This window comes from Sparus aurata, chromosome 15, assembly GCF_900880675.1.
Source record: "Sparus aurata chromosome 15, fSpaAur1.1, whole genome shotgun sequence".
In the NCBI taxonomy this organism is placed as follows: Eukaryota; Metazoa; Chordata; class Actinopteri; order Spariformes; family Sparidae; genus Sparus; species Sparus aurata.
The window spans coordinates 13,866,953-13,882,048 of record NC_044201.1 but is presented as its reverse complement, the minus strand read 5'-3'; the positions used below and the strand labels follow the sequence as shown (position 1 = coordinate 13,882,048).

The 15,096-nt window shown below is 45.7% G+C and overlaps 1 protein-coding gene across 3 annotated transcripts in view; it reads left to right on the top strand.

The window, feature by feature from the left end:
- mymx (myomixer) overlaps window positions 1-15,077 on the top strand; it is a 29,372-nt gene extending 14,295 nt beyond the window's left edge. For 2 of the 3 annotated variants that reach the window (XM_030442288.1, XM_030442287.1), the window contains exons 13-34: window positions 18-120; window positions 567-716; window positions 950-1,099; window positions 1,628-1,884; window positions 2,997-3,132; window positions 3,383-3,577; window positions 4,056-4,208; window positions 5,134-5,351; window positions 5,682-5,865; window positions 6,280-6,435; window positions 6,793-7,173; window positions 7,364-7,483; window positions 9,229-11,145; window positions 12,097-12,231; window positions 12,348-12,422; window positions 12,515-12,601; window positions 12,708-12,799; window positions 12,893-12,978; window positions 13,072-13,135; window positions 13,233-13,441; window positions 13,931-14,080; window positions 14,174-15,077. In XM_030442288.1, the coding sequence (XP_030298148.1) occupies window positions 18-120; window positions 567-716; window positions 950-1,099; window positions 1,628-1,884; window positions 2,997-3,132; window positions 3,383-3,577; window positions 4,056-4,208; window positions 5,134-5,351; window positions 5,682-5,865; window positions 6,280-6,435; window positions 6,793-7,173; window positions 7,364-7,483; window positions 9,229-11,145; window positions 12,097-12,231; window positions 12,348-12,422; window positions 12,515-12,601; window positions 12,708-12,799; window positions 12,893-12,978; window positions 13,072-13,135; window positions 13,233-13,441; window positions 13,931-14,080; window positions 14,174-14,439 (5,284 nt within the window). In that variant the 3' untranslated portion in view covers window positions 14,440-15,077. The remainder of the gene's footprint in view (window positions 1-17; window positions 121-566; window positions 717-949; window positions 1,100-1,627; window positions 1,885-2,996; window positions 3,133-3,382; window positions 3,578-4,055; window positions 4,209-5,133; window positions 5,352-5,681; window positions 5,866-6,279; window positions 6,436-6,792; window positions 7,174-7,363; window positions 7,484-9,228; window positions 11,146-12,096; window positions 12,232-12,347; window positions 12,423-12,514; window positions 12,602-12,707; window positions 12,800-12,892; window positions 12,979-13,071; window positions 13,136-13,232; window positions 13,442-13,930; window positions 14,081-14,173) is intronic. The other variant, XM_030442289.1, reaches the window with a different exon arrangement.
- Window positions 15,078-15,096: the final 19 nt, after the last annotated feature.

Sequence of the window (15,096 nt, the reverse complement as noted above, 5' to 3'; positions counted from 1 at the left end):
TGTTTTCTTTGCTGCAGGAAGCCCAGAGCAGAGCCCAAGCTTGCTGCTGCCGCCGCCACCCCGCAAGGCCACCCACAGCTTCACGTACAGCTCCAGAAGTTCACCGTGTCTGCTGACAAGGTGACATGACCTCTGCGGGACACCCTAGACATCGCTTTTCAAAACTGTCTTGTACGCTCGGTAGAACATCAACAAAAATGGTTCATCTTGGGTAAAAAAAAAAAATCCCATTGCTAAGAATTGTCAAGTCAGCAGTGCAGTTTTTTGCACTATTACACCCTTTTCTTGTTACCAGCCACAGACATTATGTCACATTTTTTAAATGAGACACAGTTGTCATGCATTCAAGTGTGACTCTCTACTGTGCAGTACTGTTTTCTCATGTCTAGTGATTGCCTTGATTTCATGTGTGGGTTCAAAAGTCAGTGTGGATCAGGCCACCCGGATCCTGGTGATTGTGCTTCCTGCGGCCCGTGGTATCTAAATGTTATTTCTCTTGTTCTGCGCTCAGTTAATCCGCTTTTAAACTTTAATCCTTTCTCTGTGTGCTCTCCTTACGTACTCAGACTTTGTCCTGGCTGAAGGACAACGTGTCCATGGCCACACAGGTGTGTTCTGTAGCCAGCGTTGAGGGGCTAGAGGCAGCCAGAAGGTGTCAACACGCTCTGGAACAAGAAATCCTCACCAACAGGGCCAGGATAGAGGTGGTCAAAAGAGTAAGCCAAGACACACTGTCATATTCGCAGTTTCTTTAAAAACATAAGCACCGGATGAATGAAAATATCCTTGACATTTTGCAAACTGGGTGCCTTGACAGGCCTGGTTTGTGTATTAATCAAATAACGAGCAGACATGTCGTCTGAGAAAACTTCAGATTAGGTCTATATTTCGCAACAGAAATAGTGCACAATCATCACATGCACTCATCAGTTTAACGCTCCGTCCTCAGGAGGGCCGCGGGCTGGTCCGTGCACAGCACCCGGGCAGCACCAAGATCGAGGAGTTCCTAGGCCAGCTCGAAGTCCTGTGGGAAGAGCTGTGGAGGAGGCACCAGAGGAACGCTGTGTTTCTGAAGGCCTCAGAGGAGCTGGGTTTTAGGGTAAGATTCATAAAATATCTCACAGCAGGCACTCCTCTTGAGTCATATGGAGGCAAGTTACCTCTGAAGTTATAAGGGAAATTTACGGTTATGACGGATGATTCTGGATCAGTTCTCCCGTTGTGCGAAGCTTGATTCTGGCCCCGAGCCTGGGCTTTTCACATACACTCATGGTTAGAGGCTCATTTACTTTCATCTTTACCACCTTAATTGGCGGAGTCTGAAAGGTATATCCCAAAAATTTATGAAGCCTAATCCAAGGGAAATAAATTGCGTTGCCATATAATTTGATTATGGGATGGAAAGAGGCTGCAAATCCACCCAGATTGATGACTTAGTTGGAAAGCGTGAGTCTTTTATTACAAAAGATGTAGGTCAGAGTATGGTCTGCTTCCATGAGGTAAACCTATTATTGTCTTCTTTATACAGTACATCTCCTCCAGTTGTTTTCACTGTGCACTAAATCACTTGCAAATCGCAGCAGCACAACCGCAACATCATTAGCCTCTCTGCTTCTCTACTGTATAGGTTGTAAAAGTGCTCCAGGCCCTGGGCAGCCTGGATGCCTGGCTGGAGTCCGTCGAGCTTTCCATGAAGGAATCTGCTCTTGCCGGTGACCCCGAAACAATGAGCGTGGCTGAGAGGGAGAGCTGTCTGCTGGAGAAAGAAGTGGCAGCACGCAGCCTGGAGCTCAGCGCTCTGAGGCAGGAGGTGGACAGCCTCCGCGGCCACAGTCACCCCCACACACGAGGCCTTCTGGCGCGCATGGAGGAGGTGGAAAGAAAGTGAGTTTTTCAGAGATTTGGGGTATCCCCATGACGTTTATCATCATGGAAGACTCGTGTTATGAATGTGAACAATCATACCCTGGTGGTTTCATTCGTCACTGTGGTCAGGAAATAAAGTAAGAATTTTGTCAGTGTTTCCAGGAGGTCACAGGTTTGGGCTCGCCATGTCTGCAGTCCTACATGGAAGAGTTTATTCATGAAATCCCCTGTTCTTATTTAAGACAAACAATTCCACCCCATAAACCACGAAAATATATATCCATGAATCCCATAAGTTTTTCTCAAAGTTGGCAAAAAACATTCTCCATGTGCTCATTCACTGCAAGGCCCGAGTTTATTCATTTGTGATTCATGCAGCACTTTGCGAGGTCTACCCCACAGTCCTGACATGCACTTCACCCACAACTTGTCAGAGTGTGTCAGAGTCACCCGTTCCATGTTTGCAGGATGACGCCTCTCAAGTTGGTTGGACCTCAAAAGACAGGTTGCTGCCACAGACTCTCAGTAAAACCTAATGGTGTTGGCCGGTTCACTGGACGTACCTATGTCTACAAACACATGCTCAGACTCTGTAAGAACACTGAGTTGACCAAAGAAAATAAAGAAACGGAAAGGGCTCTGTTTAAGTGTTTCCAGGGTGCGGGTGTTAGATGGGGGCAGGGATGGACACTTGTGCAGTCTGAGGAACCATTGATGCAGGTAGAGGCTTGCACCCAGCAGCTGTAAGACAGTTGGGATGATGTCATTATTTAACGCTACGTACAAGCAACTTAAGGCTCATTTATTCTGGAAAAAATACCCTTTGAAATTGCTCCCTTTACCATCTCAAATATAAACTTTGCACAGGCAGGGTGCCTTCATGCCCTGAAGTGCAGGAAATGTTTATGTGACACATGATATATGATTACATCAACAGCACGGTGACATGATGGCGGTCTCTGTAATGTGGTTCTGCTGTAGGATGCAGGCTTGTATAAGCGGATGTGGATTAAAGTTAAGGTGCAGCTGCTTAGTATTCATGCTGGTATATGTGTGTGTGTGTGTGTGTGTGTGTGTGTGTGTGTGTGTGTGTGTGTGTGTGTGCGTGTGTGTGTGTGTGTGTGTCCCAGGTACCACCGTGTCCAAAGTGCCCTTACCCAGCAGAACTCAGAGCTGCAGGACACACGGATGCTGACTGAGTTTCTGGAGCGCGTGGAGCTCGAGGAGAGCCAGGAGCTCAGAGGTACTCAGTTCGGCCTGGGCCAGGTGAGAAGCTGAGCATATCCTCCAGTTAACATATGTAAACATATATATGTTCTCCTTTAAACGAAAGGTTTTGCTTTGAGATATCTGTCTGTGAGATTTCTGCCGCCAACCCAACACAATGACAGTGAGAAACTGCTCAAAATTATAAAAGTGTTTTTAATACAAAGCAGCAGTGCCGTGTCTTAGCATCAGAATAAGTGAGAAGATGTGAAAATATTATTCGACCAGTCTGATAACAACTCTTTTTCAGCCTCTTCACAGTGAGATGGCCTCAGCTCCTACATTGCTGGGACTCCAGAGCAGTGGCAGTAGCGAGCCCCTGATCGAAAGCATGGGAGACCCTGTGGAGGAGCTACGCGAGGCTGTAGAGATGCTGAACGACACTGTTCGGGAAAGAGGCCGTTCGCAGAGCCATGACCAGGCCATCCAGGAGCTGCTGAGCAAGGTAAGGAGATGGAGTCTGTTTATACCAAACGCTCTCTGGACAACAGCTGTGCATAAGTGCTCTAGCTTTAGTTCATTAGGTTTTTTCTACAATGTTTGTTAAGTTATAATGATCTTAGATGATGCTGAATGGTTTTTAAACCTCCCCACTTTTGGACAAAACAGCTGCACAAACCAACCAAGCCACATCTGGTTTCCTTTTGTCTGTGGCTGTGTACTTTAATGGGCCCCAAACGAGCCTCCACTCCTCCTCGCATGAGTGTTTTTGTGTTAATTTGATTTATTCTTGGTAAAAAAAAATATAGCACATGTCAAAATAGCACACACACACACACACACAGCCGGAGGGGACTCCATGACACCATTTTTAAAACACTAATTTGCAATGTGGCTCTCATTGGAAAACAAATAATACACAGTGAAGTATAATGACTTAATGACATCCTACGAGTGCTCATGATGACTTTCTGCCTGGCCAGCATGCCAGCCTGGCGGTGCGCGTGGAGGAGTGCCTGTGCTGCAGCAAGGAGCTGAGCCTGGACATCCTGGAGAAGGAGACAGACATGGCTGTCCAGTGCGAGCCAGACCGCTGTGGCCTCGAGGCTCTGCAGGAGAAGCAGGACCACCTGGAGGTGAGACGAAGATCCCGGCACATGTTGAGATTCTGGTGTAAACATGTAAAATGATCCAGTAATCCGTCCCATTGAATCTGGATTATAGACCTTTGCTCGGTGTAATGAAAAAGGGGAAGCCCCCCTCTCTTTCCCGCACTCGCCTCCAACACATTGTTCCACAGTCTGTTTCCTGTTGTGCCAGATTTTCTCACATCTAAAAACGGGCCGGCCCACCGCACTTTGTGCTGTGTTTAATTTATTATATAAACTGCACCGTGCAATCACACACACACACGCACTTAGAGCGTGCAAAAGTTTATTATTCACACAGGATATTTATTTATGCTTGTGTGAGTCATTGTTCTGTTGGCTCTCAAAGCTTGTGCGTGTGTGTGTGTGTGAGGGAATCTGGTGGGGCATGTGTATGCGCCCGGGGTCATGGGGTTGGAGATGTGAAGTTGGGGATGGTAAAGCTCTATGTGAGTCACTTTTGGGCAGTGTTATGTTTATCACACACACACACACACACACACAAAGACACACACAGACACACACACACAGCTGTCTGGACTTGATACCACTGAAGAGCAGAAATGACCTAATCTCACAAACTGAAATAAGTGTGCCGTCAGCAGACAGGCATCCACAACTCCGTGTTCTCTAGGCCCTGCGTAGCTGAGAAACATTATGAAGCATTACTCCCGGAGAACTCCTCAATGCTATTAATTACTGCCTTGTCAAAAGGAGAAAAAAGTGGTCAGGATTGCTCGCTTGCTATAGCGTGGCAGCCCATATGTAGACCATATGGGTCTCTATCGCTGAATAATATGCGTAAAGCTTTGGGGATGAAGTCATAGTTGTACAGAGATACAATTGGTACAGGCTGTCTGACTGATACCGAGGATGATGGGAGATGATAGATTTTTGTTGTGATTCTCCACAGATCGACTATGAAGTCATCAGGGAGGAAGTACAGGAGATGGAGAAGCAGGCTTCTCGGTTGGAGGAGCTGTGCCCGGAGAGAGTGCGCGTACTCAAGGTTAAGATCCAGGCCATGCTGCAGGGCTGGGCAGAGCTGGGGAAGAGTGTGACGGAGAACAAGTCACGTCTGCGAGAGTTTGTGCAGCTCCAGGACTTCTTCAGGAGCTACCTCGCCATGATGTAAGCGGGGGGACGGTGTGACCTCTTCCAGACGTTCTTTCGTAATCCTCCTTGTGAGAACATCAGCCCATTACAATATCTCTTCAAGGAAAGAACAGGATGTTCTCATTGTCAAACACAGGTCCCTGGTGAAATGTATAATTTAAGATGTGCTGAGGGGGTCAGCGTGAGTTTCCTGGGCCTAGTGTGACAGCGCGATGAATGTGTGTCCTGTCAGGGGGAGTCTGGTCATTCTCATATTTGTTCTAATGTACGGCTTTTCTCACAGCCCTGGTCCTTGTCTCCTCTTCCACCCCCTCCTCTTACCCCCACCACTACCCCTTCAAATAGCTCTTGGACAGAAGACACCAGGTCGTGCATTTTCTCAGATACCGCCTTGCATCTTGGAAAAGATGGCCAGAAGCCACTGGCTGCAGAGCTGGACATGCAGATTGAGCTAAAGTTTGAGGAGTTTGACGAGCTGGTGGCCACGGGGAGGAACATTTTAGACAAAGAGCACCACCTCACGCAGATGGTGAGCAGGGCAACATGCTAATGACTCACTGCCATCCTTACTTTATTTTCATTTATTGATTTATTTGTTTATTTGATAGTGACAGAGCATGTAAATGAACATCAGTATAAAGATGTTAATATGCCAGACAGTTGTCCCTTCTGAGGTAACAAAAAGGGTAACATCACAAGTAACAGATACATGTTTACAATACACAAGTAATAAACAAACTAGATACATAATGCAGTATTTCTGTCTTGCCTTGAGCTGTTGTTTGAGATGAGTCCTAACAGTAGGATACTCCCTCGTGGCAAGTGTTAGGCCATGCATGGTGATTGCTTCCCTTCACTGACGACAAAATTGGCTTTAGACGAAGAGTTTATTTTTTGGCTGTATTGTTGTCATTTTTTATAAACCCCAAGTAATGTCTTGCAGGTAAGAGAGCGCATGGAGGAACTGAGGAGCATGCTTGGGTGGATCTTGGTGCACTGGAGGGCTCAGAAACAACAGTGGCTTCACAAGAAGAGCAGACAGGAACTTTCACAAGATAACATTTACTCTGAGGCCACAATGTGCTCTCCAGTCACAGAGGTAAACGCAGAGAGAGGCATTTATTGTGGGCACAGAGTTGAGTCAATGGAGGAAAACTGAGGCCCTCGACAATTTAAAAAATGATCCTTTTTTGTACGTCAGATTTGACACATATGTACAGTGATCAAGCAGCAGAGACAGAAACATAAATTATCAATCAAATAATAATTATCAGAAATCAAAAAACCTTCCTAACCGTTGACTGAACTGGGTTTAGATAGAACTTGGGGTGAAACGAAGCTGGTACCATGCCTAACATATGATTTCTGCTCGTGGGAATAAATTTAAGACGAACATTAGTGGTAAAATGGGAGCGTAGCATTTGTTCATTTTTTCTTTCTGTGGCTTCCTACATAGAGTTCGGCTCCTGAACTTGAGCCCTACCAAGCCCATCAGTCCCCAGTCTTCAGCTCCGATGAAGACAAATCAAAGGCAGCAGGAGACCGACGATCCCTGTCGCTGTCGCCCAGACAGACCGAGCAGCAGCAGGAGGAGAAGCAGTTAGAGGATGGGTATGAGGTCATGAACAGCATCCCACCACGGGGCGGTGAGGCCGCCTCCTCAGAGTCCCCCAAACCCTCTATTGTGGTCCTCAAAGAGCCCGGCAGCCCTGCTTTAGGGGGCACAGTCAACCTGATACTTAGCTTTGGTAACACAGGGGACAGCCAGGTTCAGGTGCTCGACCCACCTGCTAGGACGGATGAGGTGGAGGAGGAGACCTCTGAGCCTGTCCACAGGGTGAGACACACACTCATCACCTCACACTATAAGTCACCAAACACCATTGCAGGATGCCACTATTGAATGAGTCAGTGCAGTAACATTCATTCTCTGTAATGACACTGCATGGGATCTCCCTCCTTGACTTCCTGCTGCTGTTCATTCCTCCCTCTCCTCCGGCCTTCATATCTTCCTTTTTCTCCCTCAGCCCACTGAGCCTCAATCTTCTGCCTGTAAAAACTTTTGGAGGCGCTGCCAGGGGCTTTTGGAAAATACTTTGGGTAGTTTAAAGCGAAAGAGAAAGATTTATCGGCAGAGTGCAAACGAGGTAAATTGCGCGGTGTGAATTGGCATCGCATGCTGCGTCTCCAAAGTGTCCTGGTGCTGCATGCTGTGTGGAGTTGTTTTCTGGGGGCAGCATGCTCTACTAACCCCCTGTTACAAGGTATGTGCCATGTCTGTAAGCCCGGTGTTGAAGGAAACAAGTCATGCCAAAGTGCTATCATGTATGCACTCACGCCAGCCCTGTGACTTTCAATGTGGCTGGAAAATTCACGATTAATGTGAGAAAAGTGAGAAAAGACAACAAACCATTTTACTGTCAGAACTCACAATTTCCCTCTTAACCGCAGTCATAAAAGCATTATCCAAATCCAAATGAATTCTATATTTTAGTAAAGTACAGTCTGTCATGATATTTAATGAGATGGAAGAGAGGGGTGCTCTATTTCCAAGCCATTTGTTAAAATATAAATGAATAAAATGTAGCAACACATCTGACCTCTCATTTGGGAACAATCTGTTTTGAAATGTAGTGTCTTTATCTAAATCTTTTCAGTTTGTTACAAGTTACTATAATGTATACAATGGACCAAATATAGAGCCCCAAAAGTTATTAAGGTGCTCATAAAATTGATTAATGTTCTGCAAATGAAAATGGGTTCATGACCTCAATTAATAGTTGTATTTTATGAATTTTATTTAAAAATACTGAAAATAATCTATTTATATGTAAAGGAGTCATGTAACCTGTGTAAGTAAGCTCGAAGCACTAAAAGCAAATGTGTATATTTGTACAAGAGTGAATGTGAATCCATCTCTGCAGTAGTCTGTCAGCAGGCATTTTGCCCTTTCAGCTTTTCTTTTGTAAAATCAGATAAATGATGAAATTCCCAACAGAAAATCAGTCAGTGAATCAGTATGTTAACAATCTAACTTTCCTCCAACATTAAAACTTTTCTTTGGATCTGGACTTGTTCATTGAGCCGGGGTTTAAAGCTGGAAGGCACTGATGACAAAGACAGAATGAGGGTGATGAGTAAGAAAAGCACACATAGTCTCCTCCCTGCTGTGAATGTTGACAGAAGCTCTCTCTTCTCCTTCTGTCATGTCACCACAAGCCTGAAGTAAACCTCCTTTTGTTCAGCCTCTCAGTGACTGCGCCGAAACTGTGTAAAATTAGTGACCTCACCCACGCTTCCTATGAAACCTGTGCTCCAAAAATGGCTCCCAGCAGGAGTGTGTCCCAGACGCTGACATAGGTGCAGCCATTAGACAGAGAACTGGTGTTGAACTTTCACGAAAGGCCCCCAGACTGCACACTGTGATTTATAGTCTGGGGCTTCCACAGAAACAAGAGATTAGTCACAGAGTTGAGAGGTCAAGCCATTACAGCTGCATATGACGGCATGTGTAGCCACATATGATTCTGATTAAAGACCTGCAAGTGTGCATTTTGTAATCATGTCCATGTTCTTTTGTCCTTTCATCTCATTCTTTGTCTTTTTTCACATGTTTGCATCACTGCGTGAGGCTTGTACATTTTTGAACCCATTGTTTTCTCTGGTGTGTGGGATGTAGGGGGAGAGACGCTGATGTTTGTCTCTAAAAAGTAGCTGATCGTCTCAGTCAGTTTTCATGTCGTCATTCATCTGTAACACATAAACCAGCTCTTGTTCTGACAGATGGCTGCAGGGGCTCAAACCTGCAGCAAGCATGAGTCTTTAACCATTTGCAATAAAGTCTGAATGATATGAGAGTTCAAACATGCCTAATATCCTTTTCTTTTTATAGGTAAGTACCTACTTGCATGTCAAGGATAACAACTTGGCTGTGTCCCCTGTGTATGAGAGTATCACCCTGCCCCGCCAAAAGAGCCGCTCCGCAGCCTCAGCCTCCCCGACTTTCTCGCTGTCCTCCTCCGTCTCGCCTTCTTCCTCAGCGCCTGCACCTCAGATGGCTAATGTAACCTTCCACCCTTTGGCGGGGAGTGGCAGCAGCTCCATCTTCAGCAGCCTCAAGAGAATGGGCAAGAAGAGGAAGAGGAAGAGAGACGCTCGCAGACACACTATCCAGAAAATCATGGGAGTGGAGGAGCAGACAGACGGGATGCCTCACTATGCCTGCGAAATGATCACATATGACACACATACGTGGCCGCTGAAGGAAGGCAGACGGAAGAAGAGTACACCAAAGAGTGCAGAAGCGATGGCCTATATGAAGAATCCCCTGCTGAGGGACATTGATACAGAATGTTCAGGAGAATACAGCACTATTCCATATGCTGTATCAGAGGAGCCAACTGCAAACCACGTGAGGAGCCACTGCAGATTCCTCTCTTTGGGCTCTGTGCTGAGCTTCGAAATACCTAAGGACATGACCCTCATCCCCAGCATTCAGGACATCATTACAATCGCCCCTCCGGAGTCCCAAAAAGGAGCTGGGACTGATCCAGACCCGCTTTCCCAGAGACACACAGCCCTGAGCTCTTTCAAACAGACTCGACCCACTCCTGCCATCAGATCAGCAGATATAAACTTTTTGGAAACTTCGCCAGTTGTGGTGAAAGATCTGCCTGACGTGGACAACAGCTTCCAAACACCACACCATCCTTCCCCAGAAGAGGACCAGACTGTGCCGTGTAATGACCTATCTCAAACCCGGATCAGTCTTCATGAGGACACAGAGCAGGAGTGGGACAAATTGTCATCAGAGGTTAAAACCAGTGCAGCTGAAAGGACCGTCCAGTCTTCCCAGCTTCCTATTTATGTGAACCAGGCCCAAAGTACAGCTGAACATAAACACAAGTGCCCCAGTGTTCACACGCTCATTCGAGACCTAAACGGACACCAGTACCATAAATGTCCAAGATCCCACAGTATGCATGAAGAGAGTCCTGGACTTCAGTCTCTGAGCCAGGCCTCTCATATGGTGGTGAATCTGAAGTCGACAGTGAGCGTAAGTGTTCGTCAGGACTCAGTCGACTCTGGAATCTCCACCTCCAGCAGTATCAAGCTTTCCTCTGACGCTCCATGTACAGATAACCCGCAGCCCAAGGGAGTGGTGGGGAGGCTTATGTCCTTTGAGGTGGGAGGGATAGACTGCACTAAAACAAGGGAGAATGCTGTAACACCGCCGGGTCCATCGGCAGACTCGGCAGAGCTCGAAGCAGAGCGTGTTCACCTCGACCACCAGCAGTTTGAGGAGGAAGAAGAAGAACTTGAGGACATCTGGAACCAGACTACTAACTACAGACAGAGCATCTGCTCAGACATCATGTACCAGCCCAACCAGGAAGAGTCTGAACCATCAAACCATTCCAGAGAGCCCCTTGTCCAGTCACCGTCACCGAAGCCCCCAGCTGTACTCTACAGGAACCTGGCCACAGCCTCAGCACCCAACCTCCTTGTGGCTGAGTTCAAACTGCCCCCCTACGTTCAGAGCTTGCTGGGTTACGACAAGGAGCCCAAAGGTCACCACCCTCCAATGGCCATAGGAGACAGGAGATCGTGGGCAGCCTTCCCTAACAGGGAACCTGCCAGCAAGACCTCGGTGACATTGAACGAGACGGCGTCTGATCCAGTGAAGCTGCCAGACGTGGGGGACAATCAGAGATACATTTATCAATACAGAGAGGACGAGGAAGAGGAAGAGGGGGTGGAGGAGGCAAAGGCGGGGGAGGAGGTGGATGAGCACAGAGGTGGTTCGAAGGTGAGGTCTGCGTTTGTACTGTGATGTCAGAACCTATGAAAATGGATATCAGTTCACCCAAATTACCCAAAATAATGACAATCTCACCTGTTCCTGCTGGTATGTTGGTGAGGGGATAGGTTCGGTTTTATTTGAGATAACTGTAATTTTCATTCAATTTATTTATACAAGAGTAATCAGTGAGGGGCGACCCTAATTTCTAACGACATTGAGTCTGTCGCAAATACAAAAAAAAAAGGCAATACCACAATTTATCTGAAGATAATTTAATAGATAAGTTAAAGGTCCAGTGTGTTGGATTTAGTGGCATCTAGTGGTGTAGTTGAAAATTGCAAGAAACAAAATATCCCCTTGTCTCACCCTCCTCTAGACTGGCTGCTAAAAACACAGGGAACTTGAAATGCTTCTTTAGAGACAGAGTTACATTTGTCCATTTTGGGCTACCGTGAAAACAGTGTGGTGTAAAAGTCTCATTCTTAGGTATCAACACACTACAATTATTAATGTCGGGTGATTATAATTCATGAAAACTGGGAAAGAAAATACAGTAAGCTCCAAGGTGGCACAAGTCTTCTTCGCAAGTACTTGATACCTGAGCAAATAAAAGCAAAACTGTCAGCATGTCTAGACAGCACCAGGGGTAAGCTAGAAAACAGTTAGCGATCAAGTGTTTTTACGTAATTTGGGTGAACTGAATCTTTAACCCACCCTGATTTATTTATTTATTAGAATTCTAGGTGATGCAATAGTAATAAATTGTTAATACAATATGAGCAAATATTTCAGTTACCATGTATACATCGCCAATGCAAACTGTATTACTATACTTAAATCTGTAATTGGGGCCTGAAGCTTTTTTCTTTTTAGTGTAGATGTTAAAGGAACACAACTGCTTGAGCAGCTGGTATTCTGTCATCAGTGATGACTGTGGAATCTTCTCTTTCTGAACAGGACCAGTCCATGAGTCTGCTGTCAGTTCACATGGGTTTGGATGGCGTCTGTCAGCAAATACAAGCCTCTCAAAGTCTGGACAACATGGAGAAGCAGGAAGGATCAATGACCACAGGAGGGCGCTGTAGCACCCTGGTAAGAGCGACTCAAATCAGCTCATTGCCTCGTAGACATGAGGATTTTATGATTCAATTCAAATAGAGAGTTCCTCTTTTTTTCTAACGCGCTGGTGTTAATTTAAACTTTCTCAGGGTGGAAACCCTGAGCTGCAGTCTATGGAGGGACCGCTGGAGAGGAAGCACAAGCTGCAGTTGGGAGGAAAGAAAGTAAGAAAAGCCGCATTCAATGTTGAAGCCAGCACGGTCAGCAAATGTAAAGCCCACAGTCAGCAGCACACACTCTTATCTTATTTTCACAGGCAGCCTCCCGAGGGTGGAACTCCTACCACGTTGTCCTATATAGACACACCTTGTGCTTCTACCAGGATAGGAAGGATACACTGAGGGTAAGCAGAGAAAATACAACAAAAATAGCCCCAAAGAACTGAACTGAAACATTGAAACATAACTGGATGTTGAAGTCAGGGATAATCAATGTGTTCTGTGCTGCAGAGCTCTGCATGTGGCCTCCCGCTGAACCTGACGGGAGCCTTGTGTTCACCTGCACCAGAGTACACCAAAAAACCAAACTGCTTCCGGCTACAGTAAGACTTACGAGCCACAAATTGGATTTTAGATAATGATAGATCAATTCTGACATCTGGACGTTGTAACAGTTGTCTCTTTTTGTCCGTCAGGCTCCGCGATGGTTCCGAATATCTGCTCAATGCCCCGTCACGCTTTATGATGAAGAAATGGATGATGAAAATACAGGCAAATACAGGTAGACATTTTTATTTCAAAGCTTGTGTACGATAATATTGAGCCCATGTATTATCTTATGTATTCATTTATTTAATGTTTGTTTTCTTCAAAGGTCAAAGTGAGTCTGTGTCTTTGTTATCAGGCGTCCCAGTTGATCAAGACTTCCCCATTTCCTTGTAAGATATGACAGTTTAACCACCTCCAGCTCTTGATTGTCCGTCATCTAAATGCTTCCGAGCCTTCTAATAATATACTCATGTTTCCTCCCTCCAGAGAGCCCTCTCTCTGCTCCCGTTGCCTCGGTCTTGCCAAATGCTACTGCTCCTCCCGACATGATGTCACTTCCACGTTCCCCAGGCGCAAACCACAGGGCGCCGCCCAAACCAAAGAGATTGTTGTCCTCACCAGAGAGTTCACCCACATGCCACAGAGTCACTTAAGGAGCGTGGACGAGCAGTCAACCATGTCATCCTCATGCTGTGGTGAGGCCCCTCTGCTGTGAAGACAAAAGCTAGATTTACCTGCGGAGAATTAACTGAATGTGGATTTGCTTAACAGAAGCAGCAGAAGGCTCCGCCCTCCATTGTTGGCTACTGAATACCCCAACTGAGCCACTGGTGGTTAGAGGCTGCACTCCTCTGTAGCAGTTATTGATTGAATAAGGATTATTATTCCCTTTCCCAGCAATGATTTTATCAACCAGGCTGCCTTCGTTTCTGTCCCTCAGGCTTTCATTGAGCTTTGTAGTGTTTCAGATTGCCATAAGCGCTTCAACCACAGAGGAAAATAATGAATGGCTGTTGCAGGTGTTGCCTGCAACCACTAGGGGGAGCTAATGTATCACCTTACTACATTTTCAACAAGTAAAACTTGATAAGATTGCACAGGGACAGCTCACATCTGCTACCAGTAAATGTTTCAATTATTCTCCTCATCATTTCTGCTTTTTAATGATTTCTGTCCCTCTCTAGATGATGAGGATGAACACAATTCAAAGCAGACAGTGACTCACAGACTGTCAGCTGCATCCAGAGACGATACCTCCTCCTCTCCTCACTCCCCTGTATCCAGCGGTGACGACTGGCTCAGCAACAAGCGTCGCTCCCACTCCTTCACATCAGGTTCTTGACCTAAGTCATCCATAATGTGTCTGTTGTGAATCATAAACATCTGTTTCTTGGTCTCATAATGTTTTCCTCACTGCTTTCTCGCAGCAACCTTTCAGAAGATCAAACCTGTGTCGCACATCCCCGGAGGCAGAGGCCTGGAGAAAGGCTCCAACTACTGTGTGACTCTCGTAGTTGGAGACAAGTCATCAGACAGTTCATGCGCAAGCAGGAGCTCTGAGCCCCCACTGCTAGCCTTAGCTGGTTGGCAGCAAGACACCTGTCAAGACTCTGCTCTGAGGAGCTACGCCAGCCTGCCGCGACCGCGCAACAAGTCCGTCTTTAAAAAGTTCTTTGGGAAAAGAGACCTTTGAGTTGTTATTTTTTAACTAATAAAGTGTTTAACAAATAGTTTCTAATGTGCAGTGCACATATTTGTTGAAAAGACAAAAAAAACGCTACTACTGACTGTATTTATGATTGGAAGAGCTACCACAGTTTTATTTTTGATGTGTTTTATACAAATCACTTCATGGGCTGAAAAGTCCTTACAGCGAGTCCGTTTTGTGTTTACTTTTTCCTTCTCTTGTCAAGTGAAAGGAACAATACTGTGTGAGTGTGCACTGTGTAATTGTAGATTTGATTAACTGCAAACACATTTTTTTCATTATTCTTTTTTTTTTTTCATATTTCCTTTTGTATTTTTTTGGAATGTTGTGTTATCGGGTTGACAGTCTGTGTATAAAGGAAACCTTCCTGTTCAGTGGAGAATCACTATAGAAACCAAATTTTAGAGAATAGTCGCAGTGATGACTCAGCCATGACTAAGTATTAACAATATCTTGAACTCATGATGGATCGTTACAGCCCCTCTGCTTCAGTGTGGTGCACCAAAACATCTTCTTTCTTCCACTAAAATCAGCAGTTTGATACTGCTCCAGCTTGTCAGATATTAACACTTTTTGAGTACTAATTATAGCGAAGACTGTTCAAAATAAAACATTAAAACCAGTGATTTGCTCCGGCTGTGA